Raw genomic sequence first — 20,596 nt, forward strand, 5'->3', positions numbered from 1 at the left:
GGGTTAAACGGATAAAACCTAATTCTATTTTAACTATATGAACAATTTAAAAATGTAGATTGTTAATCAAATCTTCATTATTCTTACATCAATTATTCATTGACGAATGCCAAAGTACAATCGGTGCCCTAACATAAGTATCCACTTTTCTATACGGATAACGGATAGTATGGCGACGTGGATACGTTGGGGCACTTACTGTAAAATCAGCAACAGAATTAGTAAAGCAAGGACATCGAAAGTATCTACATAGGACTCTATTGTCAAATAAGAATTATGTAGATAGCTCGTTACTTTGCTCAACACTTCTGCACCTAACTAAAGTGTCATTCTATGGAACTTGCTAACTATGTAAACAAAAGTCACTAGTAAATTGACATTCAGAGACAATTTTAATATGACGGTTTGTTTACATAGTTAGCAAGTTCCATAGAATGACACTGTATACTCCAATATACCTACTCCAACAAAGTCAATATGAATATACACAAATAATGTCAAAAGAAATAATATTCTCGATTAAATCAATCTCGTTCAATTCTTCGTAGATCCATGTAATTTGGTTAGTAAAACTTCTATGTCCATGTTTTTTAAATCTTTTGTCAAAATAAGATGAGTGTCAGGTTTCACTCTCTTATTATCAGTCACAGATTCATCTGAGGCGGAACTGCAACGTAATCTTTTTCTTTTCCTATTTTCTGTTTTCTCTCTTAGTGCAGGTATTTCTTCCGGGTCTTCTTCTTCTATCGTTACAGAAATTGTGTTTTGTATCCGTGATGGACTATCAGCTTTTAGTGGAGTATCTATACTAGTCAGGGTTGAGTCGAAAATTGAATAGCACTGAGCTCTGATATGGTCTTTCATTGGTGTGTACAACCGTTCAATGTTAGAAATAGAACTTACAGCCCTCTCTGTCTCTTTAATATTCTCGCCGAGATCTGGAAAATCTTCATCCATTAGAATATTGTACGACGAAGCTCTCAATCTGACAACATCACCATCATCAATGCATATTTCCAAAGAAAATTTATCTTTTAATTTCGGGTTTTCTTCAGGTGGTAGTGCGGGACGTGCTATCCCGTCGTGTTGGACTATTAAATAATTGGCACTACCTTCTTTACAATCATGAACACTAAAATCTTCTTCTAAATACTCTTCATCATTAATAACAACATTTTTCGGTGAAGTACCCTCGCTCTCCGCGAGCCTCTCTAATATTCTATTACTTCTTTCTTCAACAATTAATGGCAAATTATTTCTATCTTCTGGTATTGGTGTACTTAACAAATCCCGTTCTATTTTTTTGGCTGTCTCTATGTCAAATCCGCGTTTCATTAAGTCGTTTTGTAAACTACCTTCATTTTCTTTGTAGGTTGAGACCATAGTATTTTCTATGTACTCTTTTATTTGCGACATTTCATTATCTTTATGTCTTGAGTCCATTGTTTTGTCTATGTACTCCTTTATTCTAGATATTTCATCTTCATTCTCGCGATTCGATTCACTCTGGGCTCTGCTGTCTTGAGAGCCATCATCGGACCATCGAAGAGGAAGTTGTTCAGTATCAGAATCTTGGACACAAGACACAGGTATACTAGAATTTTGAATTTCACTTTTTGGTTTTTCCGAGCTTACTGCTTCTGGTGAGTCATGATCTGGAGATTTGAATTCAGTGCGATGCAGTTTTCGGGGCGTTGCCGATTTTCGACGGCGTTTCGTGAGCACAGCAGCAGCGTGAGGTGAAGCACCTGACACTTTACTAGACGTTCTCATTCTGGGTTTTTCTTTTAACGTAAGATGTGATGATTCAGAAGATTTTCTATTACTTTTTCTTGAAGAATCTTTTGTGGGTGTATGCCGTGGTTTTATTTTCATAAACGGTTTCTGCGTAACTTTTTTGAGTGGTGAGCGCTTTTTAGATAAGCTGAGTTTGCTCCTATTTTCTAATTTAGTTGAATGCTTTCTCTCACTTCTTGTTGCAGGAACATCTTCTTTTACGACATTATCAATGGAACTATTGGCACTAGCCGAGTCACTGCACGATGAGACATCGTCCTTTTTGTTTGAATTTGTATTTTTGGTAATAATTGGACTATTATAATAAGAGACATTTTTGGTACACTGCCTTACTGGTCGAGACCTATTACTTCTTCTAGGCTTGTTGTCTTTAACATCAGGTTCGGCTGTGCTTTCAGTAACTGTTTCCTTTGATTTATCTTTTGAATGGGTAGATGTCACGGGACATATCGTATCATCCACGATGCGTAAATAATCTTGGTCGTCCGGTTTATAATATGAGCCGCCACTTGAGTAGTCTGTCGGGCGAGAAGAATAAGACGAAGGCGTGGCTTGCTTAGGTTTCGGAGTAAAAGGCGTATTTGAAGTCAAAAATCTAGGCGTCGGTATGTCCGTTATTTTTATATCTGACATAGGATCGTCTGGTATGTCCGGTCCCAAAAACCTAGGAGTCTCCATTTGAATTTCATATAATGCCTGTTTGTAGGGTGTTTCTAATATATCTGAAATATTGAGTTTACCTCCAATCTCATTTCTCAAAGACAATCTTTCTACTTCAGGAGTGACAATGTGTTCCTCGTCATTTGATTTATCTTTTACTTTTTCCGGTTCAGATGCAATTTTTTCTCGAGCATACTGCATTATACCTATAGGAGACACTGAAGGACTTGGGACATTCACTTCAGGCCTCTCTACTGTCTCCGGTCTTTCTTTTTTCTTTGAAGATTTATTATTGATGGAATCACTGTTCTTTACGCTTGATTTTTTTCGCGTTTTTTCTATCGGCTTATTTTTTATATTTTCTTTCTCAATTGTAGTTTTCTTTATAGTTTTCTGTTTAGGTTTAGGTTTCGGCGATGTTGAAGGTATGCGTTGTTTCAAGGGCTGTTGACTACCTGCCACAAGAGCCCGGAGATCAGCATCCCAATCCCTTTTCTTGCTTTCCACTATTTTTTTCTTAACACTTTTATTTGCCTCTGATACGTCAATCTTATCTACATCAACAGTAGTGTCTGATTGGCCAATATTATCTAAAATTATTGAGCCACGAGGAAAAGATACATTAGGACTTTTACTTATCATAACTTCAACAGGCTTGTCAGACTCTGCTTCCTCATTAGGATTTTCACTAATCGCTTCTGCATTTAGAATTCTTCTTGGAGTCGCGAAATCTAAAACTCTAACATGTGATGAGGTGCGACGAGGCGTAGATGACGATTTCCTCATAGGCGGTAGTCCTTGTGGCGTACTCGTTGAGCTAGAGCCTGGAACTGTATTATCTTTAGGTACTGAGGCGTTTCTTAATGCGTCTACAGTTTTCACTAAGCCGGGTTGACTAGTGGTATCTTGGACGGAGGTTTCTTGTGGTTTGTGAGCATTCGGTACATTACACGTGGCTGAGGTACTATTCGAAACATCGACCGTTAACGGCGTAAGCGGAGACGGATCGGAAGTGGTCGATGTCGTAATACTGGAACTCTGGGCTGACATGGTTTGTGGTTGGCAAACAGTCGGTGCCGTCTTTGATGGACCTGAAATCATGAAAAATTTAGTTATTACGTCAAAATAATGACGGTTACCAAATTGATGTTTAAAGTTTATAGTAATGCTGTTTTAAATTAGGATTGCAAAGATTATTTTAATTGTAGCTAAAGACCATTGAGGCATTTGAAAGCCACGCATGTCGTATGCTGCGCTTCATCGTGAACCTTGTCGGAATGCTCGAAGATTTGTATAGGGCTGTAGCCGCGCGCGTTAGTTGACATCGTTGGCGAGCAAAGGGTTAATAACTGATTCAAGAATACGCGATTAAGTCCCGTTGTATAATTTAATAATGTGATTCAAGAATATTTTTAAAATGGAGCAAGTTCACGACTTTACAACTATTGACTTTGGGATTTAAAACATAAGGAAATTACCTGATGCTGGGACTAGAATAAGTGTTGGCATCGCCATAATTTCATCTTTGGTATATATCAGCTTTTGTTCCACTGATTTAGGTCTGAATATGGGTGTGCCATTTAAGCAAATCGTTTGAAATTGCAGCAAAGGTGTTGATGTTGCGTTTTTTGCCATTTTTATCAGTCTCTCGTCATTGCCTACTTTGACATTTGATAGAATGGTCACTTTTTGCTCCTCTGGCCTTGGGTTTCGTGGTGCATCATCATCAACATCTATTACTTCACTAGTTATTTCTGTAACGTCATGTTTCACATTTCCGATTCTAAAGGCACAACTTCTTTTCTGAAATTTCTTTACAGTTCTTTTATTTGACATTGTTTGCTCTGTGTCAGGACCTGATAATCTAGAAGAAAGAAACACGTAATAAGGATAAATAATTGATGGCCATTTTAATGGTTAGTTAATAAATAGTTCAACTTACGGCACAGTTAAATTTTCTGTAGTACTAGAATCTGGCACGTTAACATTTGTAGAGGATGCACCTGTAACATTTAATATAATATAATAATAATACTTGTAAAATACTTACTTGTAAAATTGGACACAGTTTTAGATTTCATAAAGTACTCTTCAGCGTACGGGAAAAATATTCATTACTAATCTGTGCGGAAAGAGAAGTCGTGGAATGTATGAGTCGTGGATGAATTATAGACAAATAAACTTTCTGGCTCCCACAGTTAAATACTAAATACTATTTTCTATAGGTAGACAAAATGTGTAGGGTAATTAGTTCAGTTGCCTAAATCACCAATCTTAATACTGTTAGACTCTGTATGTGTATAACATTTATCTACTGTCTTATAATATTTAAAATAAAATTACCTGGACCCCTGACTCCTGTACTAAAATCTTGAAAACTTTCAGATTGGGTGTTAGGTATCCTATTATTATTAGTAGTTTCAGTACTCATCATACTGTTATCTCTTAGACTTCCCATGATATTGCTTTTATTGTACACTTGATTCAGTACGGTGTTGAATTCTGCGATATTTTGTGAACACTCTAATTCTGTGGAGTTACCAGTGACCTGAAAAATATATTTGATAATTTAAGTAATATTACAACAATACACATACATTTTCTTATTCCAAACACTATTGTGTTGTGTGTTTCAAATTTTAGATGTGTATCGTCGTGTGGCATCATAGCGTAAAAATTCGTCAGTAGTTTGAATAAAAATAACTAAAGAGCCACTCACCGGATTTGTACGATGCACGATGTTTCGGTAAAAATGCATTTATTTCCTACATTGTTAATTACATATTATAATCAAACTGGGGCTGAGGCCAGCAGGTTTTATTAATCTACTTTTTAATAAATTAGTTTTTAATAGAATCAGTGTTCTTTTTATACAAATGTTTTGTACTGCTGTTCTGTAAAGGGGCCCACTGATTAACAGTCCGCCGGACGGTATCGGCCTGTCAGTTAGAACAAGAAGTTGACAGTTCCGAACAACTGACAGGCCGATACCGTCCGGCGGACTGTTAATCAGTGGGCCCCTTTAGATGCGCGGCGGCTGGCCTGTATTGGTGCACTATTCATATTCAAGAGTAATCCGACGCGACATAATACAAGTGGAAGTTATTTTTTGTTTTTTATTTAATTACCTATTGCTTTAAAACATAAAAAAAATTAGGGATACAATTTTTCTGTAACCTACCTACTACTTATTCCATAATATCGACGCCGGAAAGCAAACACGTAGTAACCCACAAAAACCAAATTGTTCACCAGAGACGAAAAAACTTTTCGAGTTTTGAAAAAAATCATAACTATCTTGTTTATGAACATAACTTACTCAGAATTTGATGCAATATTCAAATTTTTTTGGACTTCAATTTCATTTAAATGAATTTAACCGCAAGTTGTTACAAGTCCATATTTTGTTGGTTACTACGTTTTGATATTTTTTACACAGTACGCAAACACGTAGTAAACGCCAGTACCAAATGTATGGGATAGCATTTCCTTAAATTTTGTATGGACAATATTGGCACGTGGTTTAGACCTATCGACGCAGAAAAAATTTAAGATTCCAAAAATACAATAAAAAAAAATTCGACCTTGTGTGGGTTACTACGTGTTTGCTTTCCGGCGTCGAATTATGACTACGTCAAATATAAATTAGATGTACTCACATTCGGTGGTTGTGTAATTGTAATGCCAGGGTTTGGCTGAAGATGAAGACTAGGCATAGTACTGTTTTGGTCGACATTTGGGGGGCCTACAGCAGGGTAACCGCCCGGTAGAAGCTCTTGTTGACTCATAGTATTTGATTGGTTTGTATGACTTGCAGTAACTCCGACATGTCCATTATCAAGATTCTGGTTACCTGTAAAATATAATGTTACATTTATTTATTACAATAATACATGTGGAAAGCTTATTATTAAAGACTGTGCAAGTGTTATTTTAAACGTTAAACTTCTATGAAATTACGATAATTAAAATAACACTTGCACAGTCAGTGCTTTTAAAATCCGTGCCAACTTAGCTTAATCTAACTCTAGTATTATAGTGTATAAACACTTAAATATTAAAAAAATACAGTCAAAACCATTTTATAAACATGTTTAATATGTAAATGTGGCTACTGTTGAGGCAAATCCGAATGTCCAAAAAGAGATATAACCACATACATAACTACAGAAAAATAACTTTCAGTCAGGTTGATCACAAAACAATGAAATAATGCTAGCAAAAAAAGCGTGTGATTGATTTGTAATCAAATTAATTAAGGCAATTATTCCATGAAATTGGAAAAATTCAAAGTGCTCAAGTATTCATGTCCATAATATCACACACAAGTGATATGAGCATAGTTGTGGACATCAATCATTATGATAAATAAATAAATAGTGAAATGATATACCAGACAAGTCAGGTAATGTATTTGTGGCAATAGTTCTTCCAGCTTCGACAGACTCTGAATTATTGTTGGATGTACTTGACACATTTCTCCTTCTGTTCGAGCATACACAACTCTCCAATTTGAGGGACAGACATGCTTCACATCCCGTTCTGGAGGTTGGTTCTTGTGAGTCAGCACTGAAATTGAAATGAGTGTGTTAGTGTAAGGCCTGAGTGGACGCTCGGAGCGGAGCGTTCGGCGGGACGTGCAACGTGGCGTCGGGCTCACAAGTAATTTGAGCAGCGTGCACTAAGGCCGCTCCTATACGCTTGCATTTGTTTAACATGCACGCCGCACGCCCTGCCCCGCTGCACGCCCAACTCGAGCGTCCACTCAGGCCTTACACTTATGCTTATATCTATTAGGCGATGAACCCACGTAGCGGCATGGCACGCTGCGCCGCGCAGCACGGCAGTGGCGCGGCGCGAAACCTTGTATCACGGTCAAACAATCACAATCAAACCGCCTAGACGGCGCACACGACGCCGCGACTCCGCGCGGCAGCGCGGCCATAAAAAAAGATCCAATATAGTTTTTCCTTAGTTTTAATTTTTTTTATTGACTGCTATTATATTGCACACTACTGTATCTCTGGTAAGTGGCTAAAAAGATCCAATATAGTTTTTCCTTAGTTTTAATTTTTTTTATTGACTGCTATTATATTGCACACTACTGTATCTCTGGCTGTTCATAAATTACGTCATCTATTTTTGACGATTTTTGCCCCCCCCCCCTAAAATCATCCAAAAATCATACTTCGAATGACCCCGATTCCTCCTACGTCATGCTACCATCATCCGATGTCCAGACCCCCCTGGCCCCCAATTTGAAATTACGTAATTTATGAATAGACCCTAGGTATAACAAATGCAATCACAATCCTTAAAAATTCTTAGACTAATAATATTTTACCTGACACGATCTCTACACAAGTCTTCTTGAACTCTCTTGACGTCCACATACTGTATTAGAACTTTAACTACTTCTAGTAAATTTGGACATTGAAATAGTCTCCTTCTCAGGGCGATTGGTTTACAGCTCTCAACTGTAACAAGACACACGTAAATTCAGTATTATACATTTGATTTTTTTACCTCCTCTTGAGACCCAGAAACAATTGTTTTGTTTTGGAACCGTTAAATTTGGTACACAACAAAAGCTTAAAAAAGATTGTGGAATATGTACAAAAAATTCTACACAGGGTCTTAGGAGATATGTGGAAATTCCAATAAGGTCAACTTTGTGTGGCAAGGTATTTTTTGTAGCAACTCTGTCAAGTTGACAAAAACTAAAGCTGGACGAAAACTCAAACAATGACCCTAAAACTCAAATAGCTTAATAACTGAACTGTATAAATAATAAGGCAAAAAAAGGCCAACAGTAATTTCAGAAAATGTAAACTTTTTACTGTTCAGTGTTAAACACCTAACCTCAAAAGTGTGTAAATAATAAAAAGTAAGTAGTTATTTTAATGATAAGATACTACCTAAGAACATTATTACACATGTATTACATGAATTTTGGCACTTGCCATTTGCCATTATTTTAGCTAGAGCTGCCACAGATCAAAATTTCAGAAATACATAGAATGCAATTTTGATTTCTCAAAATAAAGATTCTAAATACTATGGGATACAAGGCTGGCCAGGCCAGTAAAGCTGTTAGAGTTAAATTGGCTTGACCATGATAGGTATGTATATGTATATCAAACAAATAGTGTTTTCTATGCTATCTTTGAATGAATCAAGAAACAAAGGAAATCTGAACACTCAGTGAATAATTATAAGCAGAATTATAATGTACAGTATCTAAAAAACCTTCAACTATTTAGCCCTAAGTGTGACAAGCTAATATATTGTTGTGACCCATTATTGACTAAGCTTATTTAATATATATCATTAAGTGTATTGCTTTGTAAATGGACTTAATTATTAACAAATAAAGTATAGCTGTACCAGTTAACATCAATAACAATAAAAATCATACATTGTCACAAATTGAGTGAATAAATATAGCCATGTTATATACACACATATTATTAATTATATTTTGTTTTGCCAGTGAGAGCCATTAGAGGGCTGTACTCTGCAGTGGATAAACTGGATAATCTGATGATCACTACTGCATAAGATGATCACACATGTAATTATTTCAATGGTTTCTTTTAAGGCGGTCGTCACACTGCTCCGCATCTCGCAGCGGCGTCCGTTGATGCGTTTTTTAACTTTGTATGTAGAATCTTGATTTTGTATAGAAAAATCGCATGGTACGACACACTGGCTCCACCTCGACGCGCGGAGGAGCGAGACGCACGACTACTCGCGTGCTCGGACGGAGACGCGGTGCGTGCCGCAGGGTATGTCACACCGAGCTCCGCAGTGCCGTAAGGAATTTAGTGCAAGAAGGACGTAGGCGCAATGGATATTGACGTCGAGAAGTTTATTTTTAAATTGAAAGTCGTCCAGCAATTTGGAATATGAAATGCGACGAATATAGTGTCCGCGCCAGTAATAATCACTCCAATTTTGCTTAGCAAATAATTAAATGACGCGGTTGACATACGGGTGCAATTAAAAAAAATTTCTTCGTGTTGCCTTAAATCTTGGTAATCTCTAGCAAAAGACCCATTTATAGGTCTGGTTTGTAAATTGGGATGTACCCAGTGTCTTCTGCGTTTTATGACTCGATTGTACAAAAACCAAACTGAAAGTATCACCGCAGCGTTCTGAATAAGTTCCGTTTCCATTTTATCGACAAATAGGAACTGTTTTCACCTTAACGTTCGAATGTGAAATGAACGCAAGACGGAAGTAACGCGGGACGTCGCGCATCGCAGCTCCGCATCGCAGCTCCGGACGGAGATGCGGAGAAAATCGGACGTTGGTGCGTTGTCTCCGCATGCGAGTCCGTTGCTCCGCGGCGGCAGTGTGACAACCACCTAAGACATATTCGTGGATGCATCGCAAGTCGCAAGCTCAAGTATTGAAAAAGATTTACCATATATTTTGACCGCCCTATATTCTCCGAGAAGATGTCTCAGGGGCTGCATCGCGATCCTGTCAAACTCATTCTTTTCAGCATCCAAGTATGGACTCTGATGCAGGAATTCATCATACGCTGTCATTAATTGTTCCTCTATGAGATACCCTGTAACAATCAGTAACAAAGGGTGAAAATTGGTTCTGAAAGTCCGTTACAATCCCCTTTCTATTAAATTCCCGCCAAAGAAAAAATCTTACCCAGAACGAGCTTGGCCAAATCCTGAGAGGGAAACGGTGGGATCGCCATGATAACTTATATATTAAATGTGGCACTAATTCTAAATCATAAACACGTTTATTGTTATATTTGTTATTTAAAACCCACAAAATACGAATTAAAAATGTCAAACCACACTAAAGCACAATACAACAAACAACAGTCGAGCACAGACTATAACCAGAAACAGACTGAAGAACAACAGCACGATAGAAAAAAAAGTTTATCTCGCGCATATTTGGGCCAACGAATCTTGCAATAAATTACATGCGATTTTAAATAATTGCTCGTTGCCGGCTAAGTAGGTGCAACGAATTCAATCGATCGATGAAATGCCGCAATGTAATGTATCGTAAAATCGGTTTACTTTGAGTAGAGTAGAGGCATGTCTGTGCGGAAAGAGAAGAGTCGTGAAATGTAGGGGAGCCCATACATTCTACGACTCTTCTCTTTCCGCATAGACCCTACCTTCCATGAGAGGCATTTTTAGGGTTCCGTAGCCAAATGGCAAAAAACGGAACCTGAAGTCTGTCTGTCTGTCCGTCTGTCCGTCTGTCTGTCCGTCCGTATGTCACAGCCACTTTTCTCCGAAACTATAAGAACTATACTGTTGAAACTTGGTAAGTAGATGTATTCTGTGAACCGCATTAAGATTTTCACACAAAAATAGAAAAAAAACAATAAATTTTTGGGGTTCCCCATACTTCGAGCTGAAACTCAAAAATTTTTTTTTTCATCAAACCCATACGTGTGGGGTATCTATGGATAGGTCTTCAAAAATGATATTGAGGTTTCTAATATCATTTTTTTCTAAACTGAATAGTTTGCGCGAGAGACACTTCCAAAGTGGTAAAATGTGTGTCCCCCCCCTGTAACTTCTAAAATAAGAGAATGATAAAACTAAAAAAAATATATGATGTACATTACCATGTAAACTTCCACCGAAAATTGGTTTGAACGAGATCTAGTAAGTAGTTTTTTTTTATACGTCTTAAATCGCCTAAATACGGAACCCTTCATGGGCGAGTCCGACTCGCACTTGGCCGCTTTTTTGGTAGAGGCTCTTTGCAAATTTTATTTTTTTATTTTGGCAACCCGTTTTACGGCAAGCGACAGCTGACGTGACGCCATTCAATATGGCGGCAGTAGATAACGTCGCGACGTCGTCATAATACATTGTGTTAAATTATTTGTAGTGCGTCACTAAATTTATTTTGTTTGTGCTTATTTTTTCGAAATCGGTTAATTCCCTCTGTTTATAATGAGTTCTGCTACATCTACCCCAATGTTTGCTTGCTCTCGCTGTTTCTCGAGACATCCTTTCGAAGAACTGTCTCCAGGAGAACAGCTCTGCAAGGTATTTACGTGCAAAATACGATTTATAAGTTGTTAAGTTAACGTGGGTTTGAGTTTTCTAGAAAAAAATGGTATACATTATTATTTTTGTGATACTTGCTTGATGACGCACGTTTGATATAATACGACTTTCTCTGGGTTCCAGGAATGTCGCGGATCTTTTCCTGTCGTCAAGTGTACGTATTGCCGGTCGGAGTTTCAACAAACAAGGTCAGTGCCAGCGCAAGTTGCCAAACACAATATCATTAAAGAGAACAGTCACTTTCATCAATAAATGGCGTAAATTATTGAGGTCAAGAGATGACATTACAGATTTTGTTCAAATTAATTTCTACGTAGTAAATACCCGTGTTAATATTTTTTTGTAAAGCATATTTTCTTACTGTGTCGGTCTTATAACTACTTAGTACTTTATGTCATTCAAAATATAGCAAAATAAATTTGATCATTAAAATATTTTAATATTTAGATATATTTAAGTTATTTTTGTATGATTTTTTATATACCATTAACCTTTTGTATAATTCAATAAATTAGTTATTTATTTGATCATTATATTTACTGTTTTGTTCATAATTTTAGCAAATCAAACACTTCTTCAATATGCAAGAAATGTGAAGCTAATGTCAAGGCCTATGGGAAACCCTCAGCATGTGAATACTGTAACACCATTGCTGCCTTCATTGGTAAGTTTACTTTATATGTATTTTAAATCCAGAGGGGCCACGAAAACCGAAATTCGCAGATTGCGGGGATCTTTCTCTTTTACTCCAATGAAGGCGTAATTAGAGTGACAGAGAAATATGCCTGCAATTTCGATTTCGCGGTAGGCCCCCTAGTTCATTTGTTTGAAACTGATCCCTCATTTACCCTGCATGAGCCAGTTTTACAAGGGAATGGTTTTATAAACATAAATAACTTTTCATCTGGCAAAGAAGATTTGACACATTTTTTTTATTGAAGGCGTACACCAGCACATGACCAAAAAAGATGAAAACTGAAAAGCATTTCCCTTCTATCAAATGATGACTTCTAAAAACTTGCATTTTGAATTAAAGATAAAAGTATCCTTTAGAGATGATATAATTATCTACTTTTCAGGTAATAAATGTCAGCGCTGTGCAAACTCCGAACGCAAGTATGGCCCAGCTGTCACCTGTGAGCAATGCAAGCAACGCTGCGCCTTTGACCGCCATGATGATAGCAAAAAGGTATATCACATTTTCATCATCATTTATACAGCATTTGAGTATACATCACTTGAAATGCCCTTATTATTGTAAGCATTTCTGAGTAACAGAGTTGAACCCTAAGAACAAATTAAAAAAAAGAAATTGCAATATAATTTTTTGTCACAATTTCTGTGTAATAAGTCGGAACCAGTACAATGAAATGTAGGAAACTTCAGCGTGACATCTCTTGTTTTGTGTTTCATATAGATTTCATAGTGGCTACAGGCCATTAAGTCAGACCGACTGCTGAGTGACACTGATCATATGGGTCAAATAATTTTATAAGAGTGAAAGCAACACCAATCAGATTGGTACTAGTTTGAGCAATGAACAGCCTTTTACTGGTGTTGCCAGTTTGTAAAATTGTAGCACTATAAAATGGGTATAGTTGGTCAAACCAAATTGTCAGTAAATAAGAACAAAAAACTATACTCATCCTTTTCTTTTGGGTGCGAGTACTAGAATAAAACAAATACAGTATGATTTTGTCTGTCTATGTTTGAAATGAGACAGTCCTTTGACAAACATACTTGGCAAGAATGTCTGACAATCAACAATTGTATGGTTCCAGGTTGATGGCAAGCTGTTGTGTTGGCTGTGCACCCAGTCTCTCAAGCGGGCGCTGGCGCGGACCAAACAGCATATCTCTTCTGTGGACAAGCACAAACATAGGGGACACAAGTAAGCAAAAATTAAACATTTATTAATTCAAAAATTGTAAATTAAGGTCGAAAAGTTCTGGAATGATAACAACTACGTCCTTAGGGTGGTATTCCACCTGTCCAATTTATTTGTGCATTGTGCTCACTCTCTCATTAAGCACAATGTGAGACGCAAATACATATTGGACCATGATATAGGACAGATGGGGTACCATCCTTAAATAGGAAATAAACTGTTTTTGGAAGAGTCCAATGTGCAGCAAAAATGATTTGATTCAAGTTGAGGGGTTTAAAAAAACCTTGACCTTCTGGAAAATTTAACTAAAGAAAAAATAAGGTTTAATTTGGGAAATAGGAACTGAAATTGTAACAAATGACAATATAATGAGTGTCAAACATCATATGTGACGTCCCACGGATAAAGGTACCTTATGGCCGTTGGCGCTTACGCTATTATTAACGCCGCTCCGCCGCCGCGCGCTATTATTATTGCGGCGCTATGCGGCGTAAGCGCCAAGTGCCATAAGGTACCTTTTGCCGTGGAACGTCACATATTTGTACAAGACATGAAAGTATGTAGGTACTACAAAAAAATGGAAATAAAAGTAAGAAAAAAAAATATTGAATATATCAACATAGTTTGTCTTCAGCGACGCAGGCTTCGTCAATTGGACACTAACACAAATAACAAGTAATTGCTAGTCCTAAATTATTCTAACTTATTCCATCTACATTTCAGATCAAAAGGCGGCCACAAGGAGAAACGTAAATCCGACATGATGAAATCCATGAACAGCACCGACTCGTCGCTGAACGACTCGCAGCCCCTAGAGAAGAAGTCCAAGATGAACCCCATGCAAGGTAACCGAGGTAACTGTTACGCTTCCTTTGTTTTCATTCTTTTGCCACTTTCATATTATACTTGGTCAACCAGATCTTGACAGTAGAAAAAGACGGCAAATTTGAAAAATGTAGGCGCGAAGGGATATCGTCCCATAGAAAATTTGAATTTCGCGCCTTTTTTAACCGACTTCCAAATCTCAAAGAAGGAGGTTATCAATTCGGTTGTATGTTTTTTTTTTTTTTTACTGACAAGATTTGGTTGACCAGCTATATTTTTGTGTTATAAACATTTTGTTGTTATTATTCGGTGGATAAATTGACAAGTTCTTAGGATGTTAAAATTTTTACATTTATTTTCTCTAATATAACTAAATATCTTGCTACGGGTTCAAAAGCAACAAGCTATATACAAATATTAAGTATTCATTTAAAAAGGTTTTTTGAAGTAAAAACTTCTTTAGCGGCGCTTTATTCTGTTTTTAGTATTTGTTGTTATAGCGGCAACAGAAATACATCATCTATGAAAATTTCAACTGTCTAACTATCACGGTTCGTGAGATACAGCCTGGTGACAGACGGATGGACGGACGGACGGACAGCGGAGTCTTAGTAATAGGGTCCCGTTTTTACCCTTTGGGTACGGAACCCTAAAAAGAAGTGTATTTTCTGCTGAAAATACGCCAACGTATTTGAGACACCTAAATAGTCGCGCCTAAATAATAAGTGCTGATCATCTGTTTGGCTGTTTAATGGACCTATGCCTTCATTTGATATGGCCATTTAAAGTTTTATAAAGTTTGGAACTCGTTAAATAATGGAATTTGTATGCAACATTGCAGTACCGAAATCGAGACTGCAATGTTTTTAACTTTTTAATTTTTGGAATGACCATAAACTACGCACTTCGCGACCTATTTTTTAACCGGCAACGTCGACTTTGCTGTCCATTTTTGAGAAAACATACTTTTTTATTCACTCATTGCCTTTTGACCGCCAAAGACGGGCATAGACTCGCACAGTTACAGTTTATACCTTCACGCAGTCCAATAAGGTTTAAAATGGTGCGGTAAGGCTCACTTAGACGACACGCGAAATCCTATACGATTTTAGTTACATTGCGGACCATTGATACATCAATTCAGCCGACCGATCAAACAACGCAATGTAATGAAACTCGCATGCGAGTCCTCGCACCGTCTAAATGAGCCCTTACGCGGGTAGGTTAAAGAAATAAGCGTCGTAAGGTTCAGAATATTGTGAACATTCCAGGTGAAGTGGACCCGAACAGTTCCGACCACGTGGTGGCCATGACGCAGCTGAAAGAGACCATCGCCAGCTTGCAGAAGAAAGTCCAGCAGAAGGATAACGAACTACTGGCTAAAGATAAACTGGTATGTATTATGCATCAGCTAATTTAAAAAAAAAAATTTGAGAATTAACATATCTGGCAGTGCTCTTTTTTAGGGTTCCGTAACTCAATAGGAAAAAACGGAACTCTTATAGGATCACTCGTGCGTCTGTCTGTCTGTCCGACCATTCCCTCCCCCTTTATCTCCGAAACTACTGGGTCTACAATTTTGAAAAGAATACACAAAATAGTTCTTTACCTATAGATGGCAAGAAAATCTATTAGAAATGTGCGGTCAAGCGTGAGTCGGACTTATTCGTTTTTGATTCGACCCCTACGGGTTTTTTAAAGACATTTCATTCACGTTTCACATAAAAAAAATACATTAGTAAAAATTGGGTAATGTACCGAACCCGTTCCAACGCCAGCCCGACTCGCACTTGACGGGTTTTTTAAAGTAAGATGGAAGTAACTTTTATGTCCGGTTGCTTCAAATAAGAATGAAATGATTTAGCTCACCTATACCGTCGGCTAAAGTCGTAAACCTGATAACCCCGGAGCACAGAAAAAATAATAGTACTAGGTACAGAAGACAAAACGCGTCTGTTACGATCAGGACAGATATGGCCGCTAGGTGGCGACAGCGCTATGGCTAGCCACCAAAATTTGTGTGGAACGGATGTACTTTTAGCTACCTGTTCCAAAGCGACGAAATCGGAGTTAGCCACGCCTGCCCGGAGTTAAGAAGCTTGCGATATTGATTTACTAAATATCAAAGTGAAAAAACCGATTTTTCGGACAAGCTTTGACATACATTTATGGATATCGCCATAATTTTTTTAAAATTTTACATTACAGATAACCGAGCTAAAGGCGCAGCACCACAACAACACGACCGACATCCGGAACGAGATGAAAAACAAGGAGCGGCTCAACGAGACCAAGTTCAACCTCATGAACAGCAAGATCCAGAACCTGCTGAAGGAGGTGGCCACCCTCAGCAAGTCCAACAGAAAGAACAACAAAAACCCGAAAGCGGCTCTCAATACTGAAAACAGCGGAAGCGGCACAGACAGCCCGAGCACCAATTAGGACTATTTTTTAGTGGCCTGAGTGGACGCTCGAAGCGGAGCGTTCGGCGAGGCGTGCAGCGTGGCGTCGGGCTCACAAGTGATTTGAGCAGCGTGCACTAAGGCCGCTCCTATACGTTTGCATTTGTTTGACATGCACGCCGCACGCCCAACTCGAGCGTCCACTCAGGCCTTACACTTATTCGGGCCATTTTTTTGTCAGATTTTGATAATAATTGGTAGGTTTGAAAAGCTCCTTATTCTGCTCAGAATAATCACGAAATCACAAAAAAATATGCATGAAAATTCAAAATTCCATACGTTTTCCGTAACCCGGTGGAAGTTTTTGTAGGAAATACTGTGAAATTGAGCTATGTTGTACAGAATAAGGACCTCTATCCACCAAATTTTATCATAATCTGATAAAAATGAAAAACGACAACAAAATAAAAAGTGCACATTGGGACCTTTTCTTAATTTGTTGCAGGTTAATTGTGGAAATCAATTTCTAATAAATAGGCGGATCCACACAGAACGAGCCGCCTCGCGAGGAAATTGCCGCGCGAAGCAGCTGGGTCTGTGTCGAATTGCCTCGGGCGAGGCACGTCTCAGTGTAAAGCCTGAGTGGACGCTCGAGTTGGGCGTGCAGCGGGGCGGGGCGTGCGGCGTGCATGTTAAACAAATGCGCACGTATAGGAGCGGCCTTAGTGCACGCTGTTCACATCACTTGTGAGCCCGACGCCACGCTGCACGCCCCGCCGAACGCTCCGCTCCGAGCGTCCACTCAGGCCTTACACTCAACCAACCGAGCTGCTTCGCGCGGCAGTTTCCTCGCGAGGCGGCTGTTACTGTGTGGGTACCTAAAGATAACGTCTTTAGTACATAACTCTGTTGCACGTGCAATATATTGCCGTCCCGCCTACTATACCGGCGGTCAATGCCAGTGCGAGCGGGGCAGCAATATAATTATGCGCTTGCGATAGAAATGACACGATGGAAATGGCGTGCTTGTATAAAATTATTCGTGCTATTTTACAATAAGTACTCTCGATAACATCCGTTTCTCAAAAACGCCAGTATATGAAAGTGTGCGTGTTCACCCATATTTACAATTAAAATTTTTAAACATACTATATTATGATTATTTATGGTTAATTGATTGATATTCCTGTAGTACGTGCAACAAATTTTGAACAGTCCTGCGGTGTTAGCACGGTCGCATATTTATCGCTTGTCGCCATGCCTGTCACGTTCTAACGGGTATGTAAGTGCGAAAGTGACGGGCATAGTGATAAGCGATAAAAATGGAACCGTGCTGCGCCCGCTGTAAACTAGTAATATTAATCAGACGTGGAAACTATTTCCTCTTATTTTTTTACTCTACAAATGGTTTTATTTGTAGACTTTTTAAAACTTAAGCATAAGTAGGTTTCAATTGAATAATTTAAGTTTTAATTTTTTTGTCGCAACATACGTTTTTCAATTTTACCTAAATTACAGGGATAATTGAATATAATCGATAATTATTTAATGATTGAAACTCATGCGGGTGAATAGTGATCAATAGGAAAGTGCTCAGTGTCTGAGCAATCTTGATGATTTTCATGTGTTTTTTTTTTTATAATTCGGTCGCTTACGGTTTTATAAAAACGTCGGTTTCCGCCTGTGCTGTTTGAACTTTTATATAATACCTATCAGTGGCGGAGCGTGCGTAACTACCGGCTTGCGTAGTATGAGACAAATAAGCACATTATCCTAGAAAAATCGACCTAATTTGACTTGCTTGTACAATGGGTATGTTTGATGGCCCGCCACTGATACCATCAACAAGATCTAAGAATGCTACTCCCCAGGCTAATGCAACGAAAAAAAAATTGGCCTTTAAAATGTATAAATTAATTATGAAACCAAATATTAGACATCTCGAGTCTCGAAAAAATATGACAAAGGTGTCAATTCGTGTTCGCCTCTGATAAATTAAATCATTGAATCATGATTTTTAGTCTTATACATATTGACCAACCATTCTAGTAATCATTATTATTTTATTATTATCAGTGTAGTAATATTAAGTGAACTCAGTGCATTCATAGTAGAATTGTGATTATTTGAATAGGTTTTCTTGAATGAATAACATTTCATTTCGTAGTCTTAGTATTAAGATAGCAAAGACACCCGGTACTGTAACGTAAATAAGTATTATTGTCATATCATTGCATGCGTGTGATGTTTTAGACGAATTAATTTATTAGTTTGGACACGCGTGAATGTGCGATACAGGCCGCGTAGCCAACATGCCAATCGCTAACGCTCCGTAGCGAACGAAACGCAACTGTCACTGTCACACTAATATGTAAGAGTGATAGAGAGACACAAAGCTATTCGATGGCGAAGCGATAGCGATTGTCGCTTTGGCTAGGCCACAGACAAGACATCCTCTAGACTGAGCATAGTAACGCTACCCCCTCTGCCACTATATACGGTAGTTTTACTCCATCTTCGAGTCAAAAGTGTCAGAATCCCGTGCCGGGATTGGTCCGTGTCTTTGAACGGACCAATCACAGCACGGGATTCGCTCACCTCGTCCCCCCGCACCCCCGTATTTTTGGCAGCACCGGGTTCATGAAATAATTGCTCTAAACTCCGTCTAGAGGATTCCTAGTCTATGGGCTAGGCCTTATGATGTGATATGAAATGATTCCGGATATCGACGAGTAACAGTATAAAATGCAACTAAGCCGTATTTTGAAATTATGAATGTTGTTTGAAAAACCTCGTCAAAACCAGACACGTCGGCAATCGTAATGAGAATCATAGAGAACACAACTTAACAATTTTGAGCCGTTCGCGCTGAAAAACAAGGTAACAACTGCTTACAAATCTCATATTATACGCGAAACAGATATACCTATGTTCAAGCCACTGATCAAATTCTAACACTCACTTCAATAGATATATTGATTTCGATAATTTAATTTACATAGGTATATCTGTTGCTGGCTGCTAGAAATACCTATAGATATGTTCATCCGTCGAAACGAAGTCACGAATTAAAAAAGTCAAAATGTTCACTTTGAAAAGTTTAATAATTATGAAGTTGAAAGATTTCAGCTTGAAACAGGATGTAAATGAAACTACACCTTTTTGGCTCTTTAAATTATTATGACACAAGGTTAAACCTGTAAAAAGTAAATAATTTTAATAAAATATTGCGGAACAAACTATTTTACTTAGTGCAGTCAGGTGCAGTCGACTTTTAAAATAGCGATAAAAGTAATCATAATTTAATTCCACCAAAGGTACTGAGATAGTGTTACGTTATGAATCCCAGTCAGGCAAATTCAATTCATAGAATAATCAAAGATGATAAAATTCTAGACTAAAATTTTCGTTACCCGCAAAAAGTAAATGTAAAAGAGACACGGGCGGATACATAACTTTTCAAAAATGTTACCGTTCGCATATTAGTCCAGAAATTACAAGTCTGAATATTTACTCGTCTCTTATTCTATAAAAACAATATTAGCCGGACTGTGGTTCCACCAAGAAAACTGCTGTAATATACTGTTAGGAGTATTAGGTTGAATGTTGCGCGAATTCCATTTTGATCTGTGAATGAAACTTAAGTGTATGTTATGTGAAACAATAAAAATCATTTATGTAAATCGTTATTTTATTTCAAATCGTTTCTTATTATTTAATCAAAGACACGGTATCGTGTTATCGGCCCTAAATGGATTATAACAGCGACAGCAACACCGTTAGGAATGTTAGGTCCACATTTAGACGATGCGAGAACTCGCATGCGAGTTTCATTACATTGCGGGTTTTGATCGGTTGGTTAAATTGCAAGTAACCAACAGTCCGCAATGTACCTAACTAAAATCGCATGCGGGTTCGCGCGCCGTCTAAATCAGCCCTTACTGTCTATTGGTGGA

General features: G+C 38.0%; 2 protein-coding genes across 4 annotated transcripts; one reads left to right on the forward strand and one right to left on the reverse strand.

Moving 5' to 3' along the window:
- Positions 1–477: 477 nt before the first annotated feature.
- LOC134649427 (mucin-2-like) lies at positions 478–10,308 on the reverse strand. Its single transcript, XM_063504173.1, has 9 exons — positions 10,129–10,308; positions 9,887–10,036; positions 7,802–7,934; positions 6,851–7,026; positions 6,117–6,310; positions 4,801–5,005; positions 4,400–4,460; positions 3,936–4,321; positions 478–3,548 (listed from the first exon to the last, which is right to left on the reverse strand). Exons 1-9 carry the CDS (start codon positions 10,175–10,177, stop codon positions 535–537), a joined length of 4,368 nt encoding a protein of 1,455 aa, XP_063360243.1. The 5' UTR covers positions 10,178–10,308; the 3' UTR covers positions 478–534.
- A 970-nt stretch (positions 10,309–11,278) lies between these two features.
- Positions 11,279–16,690, forward strand: LOC134649832 (protein FAM76A). Of its 3 annotated transcripts, none has more exons than XM_063504665.1 (8): positions 11,279–11,504; positions 11,649–11,713; positions 12,086–12,189; positions 12,605–12,714; positions 13,307–13,416; positions 14,137–14,267; positions 15,516–15,631; positions 16,447–16,690. In XM_063504665.1, the coding sequence occupies exons 1-8, from the start codon at positions 11,409–11,411 to the stop codon at positions 16,678–16,680; spliced, it is 966 nt and encodes a 321-aa protein (XP_063360735.1). In that variant the 5' UTR covers positions 11,279–11,408; the 3' UTR covers positions 16,681–16,690. The 3 variants fall into 3 exon arrangements, with proteins under 3 accessions (XP_063360735.1, XP_063360736.1, XP_063360734.1); XM_063504666.1 differs by having other exon boundaries at positions 14,137–14,258; positions 15,510–15,631; XM_063504664.1 differs by having other exon boundaries at positions 11,280–11,504; positions 15,510–15,631.
- The last annotated feature ends 3,906 nt before the right edge of the window (positions 16,691–20,596 follow it).

This window comes from Cydia amplana, chromosome 7 (genome assembly GCF_948474715.1).
Source record: "Cydia amplana chromosome 7, ilCydAmpl1.1, whole genome shotgun sequence".
NCBI lineage: Eukaryota > Metazoa > Arthropoda > Insecta > Lepidoptera > Tortricidae > Cydia > Cydia amplana.